The 15,471-nt window shown below is 27.7% G+C and overlaps 1 protein-coding gene across 4 annotated transcripts in view; it reads right to left on the bottom strand.

Annotated features, from left to right (window-relative positions):
• The window catches only part of LOC142329226 (puratrophin-1-like), a 1,606,956-nt gene that overhangs the window by 306,200 nt on the left and 1,285,285 nt on the right, over positions 1 to 15,471 (bottom strand). For all 4 annotated transcript variants that reach the window (XM_075373630.1, XM_075373632.1, XM_075373631.1 and 1 more), the window contains one exon: positions 14,409 to 14,531. In XM_075373630.1, the coding sequence (XP_075229745.1) occupies positions 14,409 to 14,531 (123 nt within the window). The remainder of the gene's footprint in view (positions 1 to 14,408; positions 14,532 to 15,471) is intronic.

Here is a 15,471-nt window from a genome sequence, read left to right on the forward strand (position 1 = left end):
TTTGTGGTGAATCCGTCAGTCCGTCGAGGGAATTCGTGTATTATTTTAATCCTAAGAAGATCCTTATTCCGAATCCGATGATATAAAAATCCGAGACAAAAAGTGTTCACATACATTCTCATAAACATATTTAATTGTTAGTTCGTTGAAAATTAAAATGAAATTATTTTGTAACATTTCAATTTCATTGACTAAATACGAATATAATTTTTATTCTACAGTATCATCTTTTTAGGCTCCAAAAAAAAAGGTGAAAAAAATTTTGTAGATACAAATATCGACTATCAGACTATTAGATAATAAATTAAAAATTTCATCTTATCTGTGAATTTAAAATTTATTTAAGTGTGCATCTTAGCTTCAAAATGAAAAAAATCTAAAACAAAATAGACATTACTTAGCACAAAATACTAGGTATAATTTTATAACAATACTTTAGTATCGTGTTCGCATAATTCAATACAATACTTAACCGTATAAGAAAATGTTTACAGTTACTATTTTTAATAAATTATTCAAACATTTAAAAAAATCTTTCCAAAAGTTATTTAAAATTAAAAAATCATCTTTTGTAAGAAACAATATTACTTTGTCGATAAGTTTTTAGATATTATTAATCGAAATTTTTTTAAAAAATCCTTGAACTTTTGCATCCAACCGGTATTATAAATTTGCGCTAAAAAAATGAAAATTAATTTCTTGAATTGTCATTTATTTTGTAGTTATTTTATATATTTTATATCTTCATGTATTTACCTTAACAGTGTTTCATTTATATTTTAAATAGTTATAAAATTGATTATCAAATCAATTTTTTATTTTATAATAGATTTTATATTTTACGATATTGATTTGATCAAGTTTTACCACAGTTTCCCTTTAATGTACTCAGACAAATGCTGGGACAGTTGTTAAGTACCAGTCTCCACTCATTCTTGATGTGAATCTATTGTAAGGTATAAAAGATAGATATTGTAAGGTTTATGTCGGTATAAACATTAAACTGTATATAAACCTGTACATGATAAAAAATTTATACATATTAGCACTTCAAACCCGAAATGCAGGTGATTTTCAACTTCAAAGTGACAGGTTAATTATGTGAATAATCCACATAATTCTTTATGTTTCTCCTGCTTCGTCCAGCAGGAACGACATAACATGCCGAATAGTAAAGGCGAAACGAGCCTTCAGTCAGAAATATAATTTTTTTACATCAAAAATTAATTTAAATGTCAGGAAAAGATTTTTGGAAGTGAAACTTGGACGATCGGAGTATTTGAGAAGAAAAGATTAGAATTTTTTGAAATCTGGTGCTATAGGAGAATGTTAAAAATCAAATGGGTGGATAAAGTGACAAATTAAGAGGTGTTGCGGCAAATAGATGAAGAAAGAGCATTTGGAAAAATATAGCTAAAAGAAGAGACAGACGTCTCACAGCCTATACGTCTGTCTCTTTATTACAGATTCCTGGAATAGTCGCTTTAATATTGAAGGGGCAGATAAGATAAAAATTGTGTAGGCAGGCAACGTTTGGAATATGTAAAACAAATTGTTAGGGATGTAGGATGTAGGGGGTATACCGAAATGAAACGACTAGCATTAGATAGGGAATCTTGGAGAACAACAGCATCAAACCAGTCAAATGACTGAAGACAAAAAAAAGTAAAACAACAAAAAATAGCAACCCTTATTGTTAAAATAACTCGTCTACAAGTTTTTAGTTAAGGTTTTAGGTTTTTGACGTTTTTGGATCCCGAAGTTTATTACTATATCAGTATTCACGTAGGTTTTTTACACATATATATTACATATACAAAAAGTATAAGGTCAGATGCAGTACGACACACGCATGAACATACATATGTGTGTCGCACTGCTTCTGACCTTATACCTCACCATTGATCACTATTCTCTTCAAATTTGGTTCAAATATTCCTAGATATGAGGCAACATTGGTCATGTTAATATTTTTTCAAACTTGAGAGGGTGGGGGGGATATTGCGAAAAAACCAATTTCGATTTTCTTCAGAAGGATTTTAGAGAAGATTTTATTAAAACAAGTTTGTTATCTGTAATGCATAAATAAATACTAGTAAACACTTTTAAAAAAAAAATCAACCCCATCTTTTAAAATTAAATTTTTTTTTGTCTGCTCTATCTTCCTTCGGTTTAAATATTTTTCAGAAATTGTTTTAAAGTTTATACTTCATGTATACAGCTATCAAGAAATTTCTACAATTTTTTAAAATTATAAACCCCATTTCTGAAATGCAGGGCAAGCCATCCTTTGCCGTAAGGGTTGGTCATATCAAATATTGTTTCAGACAAACGTTTTAGGTAATCTTTAGATGACTAACGACCACTTTAAATCGATTCGATACTGTGCCTATTAAGAAAGGTATGATTTTTTTGTTTCGAAACTCCATTTTTTCTATCCTCTGGGCCATTGGTTGGCGATATCAAAAGATTTTACTTATAAGTTTTAGGCCTTTATCCAAAGAATAGCAGGAACTTTAAACGAGTTCGATATTTTACTTAATGAGAAAGTTATCGCGATATTTTGTTTTTTCGTAAAAGCCCTTCCGATTTCCATACCCATGGCCCGATTTTTCCAACTAATTAACTCGACCGAGATTTTTGGTTATTATATTTTATGTATCAATTTGAAAGAGGTTGGAGCAAAATTACCACAGTTATCGTGTCCGTAAGAAAGTTAAATATATAATAATATATGGGGGATGTAAAATGAGAAATTATGTCGAAATTTGTCCAGATATGTCTTATTATGGTAGTTGTTACAATAAGTAGCTTCTTATGAAATCTACCTAAAACTGAAACGCTATCACTCCGCCAAGTAGATCAGTATTTTTCTACAAAGTTTTCAATAATTAAATTTATATACCTATTAAATTTATTTTTATAAATAAACATTTATTACATGAAATTATTATTATTAGTAGATTTAATAATAATAAAAATATAATGTAAAATAAAATATAATAATATCAATTTTTAATATATTTGATAAACTTTTATACCAATCTTTCATTCTTACTTTAGTTGTAGAACATTGTAGCATATATTATATAAACAAGAAATCTGCATTGCATGTATTTTATTTGATAACTTTTAAATAAGTTTATAGCGACTCGTATTTATTTTTCACTTTTTCATATCATCCATACATCAAAATAAATAGTGAAAATGAGAAAAATCGATTTATATTTCATGAAAAATGGGAACAGTCATTCTGTAATTAAATAGACACAATTTTACATACAGATAAATAAATAAATTTATACATATATTAATTTATAAATAGTATTTTAATAGAATACAGTATCTATCTTTTTAATTGTTAATCAGAGATATATTAACGTAGCAAATGTTCCGATCACAAAACGATCTTTTTCCCGTATGAGTCCTCAATGTCACAGTTTCCCTGGGGGCAAACTTAAAATTTAAACAAAAAAGATAAAATTACGAAAAATTAAAGGACAAAAAAACTAAAACAATGGGCTATGAATAATACTAACTAAAATGGCGATCATTTAATAATTCTCACCGTTAGTTTCAAAAGTTTCTACAGTATCTGTTAAATAACGGCTCTAAAACTAAACCCCCCATAAAAAAAAATTAAAAAATCCTACAACCAAAAAATCCTACAATTACATCTTGGGAAAATTTTACAAAAAAATATTCATTGTAATTCAAAGATAAAATGGACAAAATAAGAAAAAAAAACTTTTTCTTTCTTCAAAGTACAATTACACTACTTTGGGTGTAATGTAAACTACATGCAACGCTGTTAGAAATATTAAATGGTTATCATTTTTGTTAGGATTGTTAAATTTGTTTTCATTGTCCTTCAAAACTGTATCCTGTACATTTAAACGTTTTCAGATATTTTTTATGGTCATCCAATCGGAGCTTGGAGGGGGGGGGGGGTTGTAATTGTTTCATATAAAAAAAATTGATCGTTCTTACATAACAGCATTTGTTAAATTTTTTCTGTTTAAAAGTTTTAAAGATGTTTATTTAACACACTCTCTCTCTCACTCTCTCTCTTTATGTGTGTTTGTGTGTGCGCGCGCGTGCGTTTACATATATAAATTTATGTTCACTAACACTTATTGTTAAGACTCCCATAATTCATAAGATACCCGTGCGCGCGCGCGCACACACACACACACACACACACACACACACACACACACACACACACAATTTCTCTCTGTATATATTTATAAAACAGCGCGCACGCGCGCGTGTGTGTGTATGTGTAACAATATCAGTGTAAGAGATAAATTCTGAGATAATTATAAATTCTGAGGGAGAAAACTAAAGTCTTTATATAATCAATGAGACATATCTAAAGAAAGTTTTTTGGTACTTTATATCCAATTTTATTTAAAATAAAATAAAAAATTTAAGCGAGTGTGATGTGCATATGTACATTGCAAAACGCGAGTTACTGAATTATTTAAGTAAAATAAATGCATAGGTCAATGTACTTTACGAAAAAAAAGTTGAAACTACTGACTCATAATAAGAAAAGGAAAACTGCTGAAAAATGATTCTTTTGCTATGAAAAAAGTGTTTTCCTATCACAAAAGAAAAAAAACTCAGAAGAAATTGTACTATCATCTTTACAGAAATTTATTTTTAAGATGAAAAATAATTGCCTAAATAATTTAAAATAACAATAATATAGATACAATACAATTAACTGTGTAGTTCAGATCAATAACAAACTTCAATTACATCTTTGGAAAATTTTACAAAAAAATATTAATTGAATACATTCTTACAACCGTAAAAATAAAATTGACAAAATAAGAAAAAAAAAACTTTTTCTTTATTCAAAGTTATTTATTTTGTTTCGATGAAGGAATATACAACTGATTTAGTTTAATTGGAAAAAAATATTAACTTAAAATAGTTAAACCAACAATTTCGTATCGGGAACTTTGTGGTGTGCTGTTCTGGTAGAAAAATATTTAAATCCGTAATTTATATTGTATATTTCGTTAAAATGGAAATAAAATTAAAAACAAGGAAATAAAAAGAAATATACCATTGCAAAGAATTTAGAAAATATTGAGAAGAGAAAAAAGTATTTCATTAAGACAGTTATTTCTGTAAATTAAATCCGCATAAAGCACAGCAAAAGATTTAATAACCTAGGAAATGTAATGTATCATATTAGGTTTTATGAGCATACAGAAAGCTTCTTACGTAAGCAGTTGCAACGTAAAATTTCATGAATAACTGAAAATAGTTTTGTTCGAAACAAAACTATACTTTATATGAAAATATTAAAATGATAATGTACTATCTTTAGTGATATACGCCTTGCAACTACTTATACAATACACAATACACAATCCACTTACATAAAGTACATTTTTACAAATATTTTGACTTACAAAATATAAAAGACAAAATTAAAATGTTTTCCTTTTGATAAAAATCGTTCTTAATAAAACAATATTAACCTTTAAACATTAATACTGCAATTTTTTTTTTTCTTTTAATAATTCACGTGAATGATCCATTAATGACCAAATAAAAATATCTCCTTACTACACTAAGCTCCATAAAGTTGACAGATGACTGCCGTGATGCCGAGTCGTCATAGAAATTTAATTATATTTATTACTGATAAAACCTGATACTGATACCTATTACTGATTTCACCACTTTTTTCTGCTTAGCATTTTTTGTTTGATGATCTCTCAACCTATGCTTGAAGCTTGACAGTGGGATATGGGAAATAAATTTTTGTAGTGTATGAAAAATACCACGCCTGACTGGGATTCGAACTTGGGTCTTCCGGATGAAAAGCCGAGAAGCTATCAACTCCACCACATAAAATAACATAAGCTTTTTCCTTATTCTTTTGCATGAGTGAAAATAGAAAAAAAAACCACTATTGTTTTAGGATATTGACGAAAAAGTAATTTTGAAGACAGCTATAAAAACCTAAAAAATTGACCTATAATAAAAAAAAAAATAAAAAAACTACAAGAAATTGAAATTGTTTAAAATAATGAGATGCGTATGAAAGTAAATCTGAAAATTAAATAAAAATGTCTGCGCAGAACGGGAATTCTCTCAATTAAGAACAGTGTGGTTGCAATTTATTATATAATTACAATCTGCTATTATTAAATTGAAATTGGCCTCTTTCGTTTCGTGTATAATTTATCGGTGTAAGTAAAACTTAAAAAAAAATATTACATAACTTTAAAACCTTGATATTCATTTTTTTTCAAACTCCACTCTATACTATGTATGTGTACATGCTTCCTTTTTTTACTAAAAATATTAAAAGTTTAAAACTTTAAATATCAAAGTTTTAAACCAGTATAATTTTAAAACTTTGATATTTAGTTTGAAACAAAATGAATATCAAGGTTTTTATTCGGTTTTAGTATTACAGTTTGAAACAAACGGTATATGGTTAAATAAATTTTAATTAAAGCCTTCTGAATTTTACATTATTTTGCAATTTTACTTTTCTGGCACCATAGCTCTAGAGATATGCAGCAAGAAGAAAAGCATGGTAATCAGTCAAAAAATAGAGTATGGGTGTTTTTGCATTGTTCGACGTTTCATGACCCAGGAACTTCAAAGAACAAAAAAAAAGTAGGGGTAATGTTCCTCCTACCTACGTATGTGTGTGTTGACGTGTTTGAAGCTTAATACGTTTTGACTGGATAAACCGATTTCGTTGATTTGGCACAGAATCTCACATATACGGGGCAATTTGTTGGTAAACTTTTGAGGTCAATTTTCCAGTGAGAGGGGGGGAAATAGTATCTGTGTTCAATTTCTCAAAATGTTTAAAACATAATCCTACTGTATACTACATACATGTGTACATGCTTCTTTTTTTTACTAAAAATTCCTAAAATTCCCCTTCTCTAAAAATCGGAATGTTTTATTTATTGTATACTTTTTAACCAAATTTTTTTTGTCTTCCGCCTAGGTATAGTAAGTAGTGCGATGTCACTCAAAAAAATATTTTAGGAGTAATATTTGGGATGGACGAAAGAATATAAGTTTAAAAACAAATCTTTTTTGAATGAAAATTTTTTTTTTCATTTGTAATTATTTTTACACTTTTACTGAAACAACCGTGTTTCAGCTTTTTTAATATACTTTTCTTACATTTACCGTAACATTATTACATGAATTTATATTTTAAGTAATTAATATAGACTTTATATTATAGATAGATTATACATGGTTAAGCAAAGATTTAGAAATCAACTCGTTGACTGCAAAACTTACCCCGGAGCAGACATTGATAGCGACCATAATTTGGTGATAATGAAATGTAGATTGGGGTTTAAAAACCTGAAGAAAAGTTATCAGATGAATCGGTGGAATTTAGATTAGCTTGTGGAAGAGAAGGTAAAGAAGATTTTTGAGAAGGACATCGCAAGAGGTCTAAGCAGAAAAAGATAAGGTAGAAAATGTAGAAGAATGTAAGAATGTTAAAAAGGAAATTCTTAAATCAGCAGACTTGAACTTAGACAATAAAGAGAATTGTTAGAAAACTTTGGATGTCAAGAGAATATATTGAGCTGATGGATGAATGTGTAAAGTATAAGAATGCTACTGATGAAGATGGTAAAAGGAACTATCGACACTTAAGAAATACTATAAACAGGAAGTGCAAACTGGCGAAATAAGAGTGGATTAAATTAAAGTGTTAGAAGTGGAAAAAGAAATGAACATTGGTAAAATAGACGGAGCATACAGGAAAGTTAAGGAAAATTTTGGGGTACATAAATTAAAATCTAATAATGTGTTAAACAAAGATGGTACACCAATATATAATACTAAAGATAAAGTCGATAGATGGGTGGAATATATTGAAGAGTTATACGGAGAAAATGGTGTTATAGAGGAAGTTGAGGAGGATGAAATGGGAGAAAAAATACTGAGATCTGAATTTAAGAGAGCATTAAAAGATTTAAATGGCAGAAAGGCTCCTGAAATCGACGGAATACCTGTAGAATTACTGCGCAGTGCAGGTGTGAAAGCGATTGAGAGATTATATAAACTGGTGTGTAATATTTATGAAAAGGGGAATTTCCGTTATTTCAAAAAATGAATTTCAAAAAGTGTTATAGTAATGATACCAAAGAAAGCAGGGGCAGATAAATGTGAAGAATACAGAACAATTAGTTTAACTAGTCATGCATCAATAATCTTAACTAGAATTCTATACAGAAGAATTGAGAGGAGAGTGGAAGAAGTGTTAGGAGAAGACCAATTTGGTTTCAGGAAAAGTATAGGGACAAGGGAAGCAATTTTAGGCCTCAGATTAATAATAGAAGGAAGATTAAAGAAAAACAAACCAACATACTTGGCGTTTATAGACCTAGAAAAGGCATTCGATAACGTAGACTGGAATAAAATGTTCAGGATTTTAACAAAATTAGGGTTCAAATACAGAGATAGAAGAACATGTACAGAAATCAAACAGCAACAGTAACAACAATTGAAGAACATAGGAAAGAAGCCGTAATAAGAACGGGAGTCCGACAAGGATGTTCCCTATCCCCGTTACTTTTTAATCTTTACATGGAACTACCAGTTAATGATGTTAAAGAACAATTTAGATTCGGAGTAACAGTACAAGGTGAAAAGATAAAGATGCTACGATTTGCTATGATATAGTAATTCTAGCCGACAGTAAAAAGGATTTAGAAGAAACAATGAACGGCATAGATGAAGTCCTACGCAAAAACTATCGCATGAAAATAAACAAGAACAAAACAAAAGTAATGAAATGTAGTAGAAATAACAAAAGGTGGACCACTGAATGTGAAAATAGGAGGAAAATAGGTGAAAATAGGAGGTAGAAGAATTTTGTTATTTGGGAAGTACAATTACTAAAGATGGACGAAGCAGGAGCGACATAAAATGCCGAATAGCACAAGCTAAACGAGCCTTCAGTAAGAAATATAATTTGTTTACATCAAAAATTAATTTAAATGTCAGGAAAAGATTTTTGAAAGTATATGTTTAGAGTGTCGCTTTATATGGAAGTGAAACTTGGACGATCGGAGTATCTGAGAAGAAATGATTAGAAGCTTTTGAAATGTGGTGCTATAGGAGAATGTTACAAATCAGATGGGTGGATAAAGTGACGAAGAGGTATTGCGGCAAATAGATGAAGAATGAAGCGTTTGGAAAAATATAGTTAAAAGAAGAGACAGACTTATAGGCGACATACTAAGGCATCCTGGAATAGTCGCTTTAATATTGGAAGGACAGGTAGAAGGAAAAAATTATGTAGGCAGGCCACGTTTGGAATATGTAAAACAAATTGTTAGGGATGTAGGATGTAGAGGGTATACTGAAATGAAACGACTAGCACTAGATAGGAAATCGTGGAGAGAAAAAAAAAAAGTAGACTTAAACCTATTTATTATTATTTAATTAATAATATATTTAGAGATGCTGCTCTGATCAAAGTTTCATCAAGGTTTCCCTTGACTCCTCCAAGCAAATGAGGGGAACCACCGGGTTGATCTAGTGGTGAACGCGTCTTCCCAAATCAGCTGATTTGGAAGTCGAGAGTTCTAGCGTACAAGTCCTAGTAAAGTCAGTTATATTTTTACACGGATTTGAATACTAGATCGTGGATACCGGTGCTCTTTGGTGGTTGGGTTTCAATTAACCATACATATTTCAGGAATGGCCGAACTGAGACTGTACAAGATTACACTTAATTTACACTCATACATACCATTCTCATTCATTCTCTAAACAGGAAAAAGAAAAAAGTAAATTAGGGGTTTCTATTATTTTTTGTGGAGTTATATCCATTCCTGATGTAATATATATTATGAAATATTATGTACCAAACTAATAATTCATTTATGCGTTAAAATGAATTTACCATATGATTAATTAACCTAAACCTAAAATTAACATAAAAATATATAATAAATTAACCTAAATAACCTAAAATGTATAATAAATTAACCTAATTAACCTAAAATGAATAATAAAAACCTAAAAACCAAGATCAGACTTTATTATCTACAAGAAAATTTGGTTACCAGGAACCGTCGTTAACGATTATATCACCTCGCTCATTTGTTTATAGACTGACACATTATTTCTTCTTATTAATTTTTCAGACTATTTTAAAGTGTGTTATGAACTATTTCTTGGTAGACATACTAATGATATTCATAGGAAATTAAGTATTTACGAAAAAGATTACGTTTGAATGCAAGAAGAAAGACAATTATTGACAATAATAAATCGTAGAAAAATATTAAAATTTGATATGAACGAAATATTGAAGCAGCGAACGTGTAGTATAACAAACATTTTCTTATAGAATTCTTCATGTCTAATCAGATGGAAAGGTCATAATTATAATTCTCAGAAAATAACAAATTTTTCATTATTGAAAATAAAAAACTTTCTTTTTCATCATTCAAGTTTTCTTCTTACAGCAATAAATTTTGGTAAATATCCGATTACAGGTAAAAGATCTATCCATAACCGATTTACATAGATTAACAAGTTAAAAAGATATTTCAGGAAGACGTATAGCGTTTTGACCTAGATATGCTATTTATAGTAAGGGTTGTTTAAAATTACGGCTGTAGCTGTAGCTGTAGCTGTTCTCTACGCTGATACCTACCCAGTTTACGTAATATGCAAATGGATAAACACTAAAAATTAATAAATTAGTAAATAAGTCCGGTGGGATATTAAACAAAAAAACTCAATATAAGCATAAAATGTTATCGTAACACAAAATAAAAATAAAATACTATTTTAAAATTAAAATAAAATAATATTTATGAAAATAAATGTATTCTGTTACATAAATTTACGATAAAACATTTACGATTACAAATATGAAATACAGATAAATAAAATTTTAAAATGCAATAAAAAATTAATTTTATTATCCATAAAATTGATTTTAATATCAATGTTATATAAATAATAAAAACCTGTGTATATTTATTTATAAAAGTAGTTTAAATCAATGAAAGAAAAATATAAATATCATGTTTTACATAAATTTATTTTTATAGCTAGCTTTTATAAATATTTGAAATATTTTATTTAATATGTAATTAAATATTAACTACAAAAAAAAATTATACAAATAAAAAATATAAATAGACCGAAAAATACTAAACAATTTATTTACTATGCAGTTTATTATTACAATTTCCTCTATTCAGTAGTACCAGTATATCAAATGAAAGCTAGACAATTCTCCGCCAGGTAGCGCTTGTAGTTAGCTTGTTTTTAACTCTCAGTTTAACTGTATAGTGTTAGAACAATCTACGCCAAGTGAATTATATATACTGCAGTGCGTAGCTGAACCAGGGATTCATAGGCATTTTAGTAACCAGAAGTAACATTTAAATATCGAAATTGAGTGTCATTTTGATGTTATAAGTAAAAACTGCGTGTTATTTTTTTTAGTAATTTGTTTGATTTGCTGCTATTCTTCGATCCTTACAATTTTTTGCTAATTTGTTAATTTCTCGGTGAATATTGTTTGTAGCTATATTAACGGGGGGAGTATGGTGAACATAAAAAAATGGGGCATAACGTTTTTTGTAAATCTAAAAAAACCTTTGTATATGTATGTACGTACGAACGTACGCGCGCGTGTGTGGGCGTGCCTTATATCTCAGGATTAACTGAACCGATTTTCTTCAAATAGGTTGAAATATTTATATATATGGGGCGCATTGATTATATTCATTCTTTTTCAAAATTTTGTTAAGGGGTAAGGGGATAACGCGAAAAAAAACAATTTCGATTTTCTTCTGAGGGATTTAGAGAAAACTTTATTAAATCAAATGTTTTACCTACAATGTATATATAATAAAAAAAGATTTAAAAAGTCAACCTATATTTCCTAAAATTGAAAAAAATATTTCTTCTTTTGCTCTCCTTTCAGTTTATATATTTTTCAAAGATTTTTAAAGTTTGTACTCCATATTAAGACAGTTAACAAGAAATGTCAACAATTTTAGGTAGATTTCATAAAAAAGCTACCTATTGAAATGGGTACAATGATTCGACTTCTGAAAAACTTCGACATATCTTCGCGTTTCACATCCCCCAGACCCCTAAACTACAGTTTATATATTATATATATATTAAATATATTATATATATATATTAAATATATTATATATATATATATTAAATATATTATATTTATATATATTAAATATATTATATATATATAAAATATATTATATATATATAAAATATATTATATATATATAAAATATATTATATATATATATATTATTGTCGTAAGCTAACATATGAAACTTTTTTCACATGCAACCATTGTCGTATTTAGTAATTTGAAGTATTTTTTAAAATTTAAGGTGGAAATCTTTTTTTATCCCCCTTCTTAGCATCAGTTTAATCTACCTCCGCCTACAGGCGTTCCGAAAGGGATTTTTTTTTATTAAATTATACACCCCGGACCTAAAATTGTGAAAGATTTTATTTTATTATTTTAGTCTTTATTTGAATTGTGTTAGATTTAGAGTAACATTATTAGTTAAGCAAATTTTTTAATTTAACCTCTGAATATTTTTAGAAACATTTTTCCCAACCTCTAAAAATATATATATTTTATATTTTTATTATTTTTGGCTTTAACTCTTAATATTTATTATTAAAAGAATGTTTTTATTTTTCTTCATCACTTAAAATTAAAGTAGCTTTGGCACCTATTCTGAACCACAAATTAGAAGCAATTTTTTCATTACTTTCATAAAATTTTAACTTAATTTTTTCATTTTTTAAAAATAAAATACCTTAAGGTATTGCAAGGTATTGTATGACGATTTCACCGGTCAGCAGGTCAAATCATATATCCAACGTTAATTATATATCCAACGTTCTCAATCTTTTTAAAAAAAATCCAGTCTTTTTTGTCATCTCAGTTTGTTCCAGTATATTGTTTTTTTACTGAATTAATTAAATCTTTATCTCTTTTATGGCCCACCAACCTAGTTATCTAATTTCTGGCACAAAATTTGATTTACTTTTCCTAGTTTCCTATTTTTCTAAGACTTCCTGTCGTGTTTATTTTTTTACTTCATATCATGTATTTATTTCTACCATAGCAATATTCTAGAATATATTTATATTTCTTTTGTTAAACATTTGACACTAACAAACATCTTTTCAGATTTTAAACTGTACTAATCTATTTTTTATTTTTTCTTTATTTCGTCCATACTTTAAATTTTACTCCCTAAATTAAAGACTTCTAGTATGTTATATTGTTCTCATATTTATTATTTATTATTCATTATCTTTCATTCTGACCTTCATATTTTATAACCTTCATATTTTATTATTTATTTTTAAAGTAAATCTCTTTCTTAGGAATAAATTCATATTATTCAGTAATTACTTCTATCTTATCTTTGCTCCTGCCAACAGAGCAATTACACCAACAAATCTTTTTATTAAATCTTTTTTTTCATGAGTAGTATCTACCATTCCAAATTTGTTATGGAAGTTGAAAAATAACAAAACAGCTACATCCTTCCTTCATTCCTTTTTTTATTTGTCAAAATCACCAGTACTTAATAGTAACCGTTGCTTGAAAAAAAATGACTAACTGAAAAAAGTTTGATTCAAAACTCCCAAATTATGCGAGGAACACGAAATCACTGTTATTAGACAAATAAGAAATATTTTTTATCTTTGGTTGCTTCCGAAGAGCGTACATTAATATTTAGTTAAAAAGTATTAAAAAAATGGTAATCTTGTTATATCTTGTAATATTTTGAAGAAAAATTTTAATAATATACTAAAATTTCACAAATTAACAGGAATGTTATTGAGAAGACTATCACCCACGACTTTTTACCGTTATTATATGTTTTGTTTTAATTACGTTTCAAGTAACAGGAAAAGTTGTTACTAATCCAGAAAGGAACATTCATTTAACAATTATGTAGGTATTGGTAAAAAGTAAAATAATATATTACAATATTAATATAAATAGAATGTAACTTACTTGTTTGACATTACACATGTATTGACGACAAAGTTGTATTATAAAATCAAATCTATGCTTATGTACTGAAGAAAAAAATTGAACCAAACATTAATTATGAAAGGCAGTTTAAAGTAAATAAATTAACAAGTAATAAAACAAAAGTTCGTTTAAAAATTAAATGCCATTTAAATGTCAATGTAATTTAAAATTTAAATTGCATGAATTTATAATACCAACACAATATTTAACTTTAAAAATTACTTTCAAATATCAAATGTTTATGTTAAAAAACAAGAACAGTTATTTAATTTTTATTCTAATATTACTTCTAATAATATATAATTTAAAAGCTTACCATTGAGATGAAGTAAAATTTTTCGAAGTCTAGTTCTTGTTGTTTTATAGCCGGTAATGTGGTAGCCAATTCTGAATGCCGTTTTAAGCAATCCTCTCCTTTTTGATTTAACCAACATAAGACCTAAAAATAAATAAAAAATCAAATAAATGCATACAAAAGTAAACAAAATAAAATATGGTGTATGTTGTCTAACCGATCATTTATTAAACAGTATAGCTACCCAAAACATATAATAAAATTAATAATTATATTATTACCATTAACATCCGTAAAATACGAGTATGTTGTATCTTTATTTGACTAATAATAAATACCATAAAATTCAATAATTATTATAATTATTGATCAATACATAACTCTTTGTACCTAACAACAGCAAAAATCTCTAACGTCTACGTAAAAATGTTAAAGATGATAAAAAAAGTTAAAGAATTAACAATCGAATGAAAGATCGATGAAATAGACAATTGAAGTCCCACAGTTCATCTCGACTAAGTCTAGATTGTGATTGTAAATTATGTAATTATGATGATTGTGATGGTATAACAACGACAGGAATTAAAAACTCTTTTTTATGTTTTACAAGAAATTTTATTAATTTCTCTATAATTTTATTTAAATTACAAAAAATATGTTTTAGTGTACAACGATATTATACATTATATAACAAATTCGAAAGTACGCCTAAGAGAAACGTGCTACTGTACGATAATCTTACAAGATTAATAAACTGAACTCGAAGAACAAATAATTTTATGTATAATACAACCACATAATTTTCATGTTTGTTATTAATGTGAAAGAAGAATTTGATATACAAGGATATTAGTTCACATATATATTTTGTCATCACGAATTATTGTTTAATAGATTTTGTTACTCCATTATATCACTTTTTTATTATGTAACTTTTTTTATTTTAATAGACAAAGCAGATAGACAACAGCATGATTAAAAAAACTCTTGTGAAGTTCTGCACAAGAAAACCAACTTTTCGTTTCCGACGCCCTCACTATTTCGCAATCAGAAACGCACTGATTTTCAGTGTACAGCGCACACT

This window comes from Lycorma delicatula, chromosome 8 (assembly GCF_047948215.1).
Source record: "Lycorma delicatula isolate Av1 chromosome 8, ASM4794821v1, whole genome shotgun sequence".
NCBI lineage: Eukaryota > Metazoa > Arthropoda > Insecta > Hemiptera > Fulgoridae > Lycorma > Lycorma delicatula.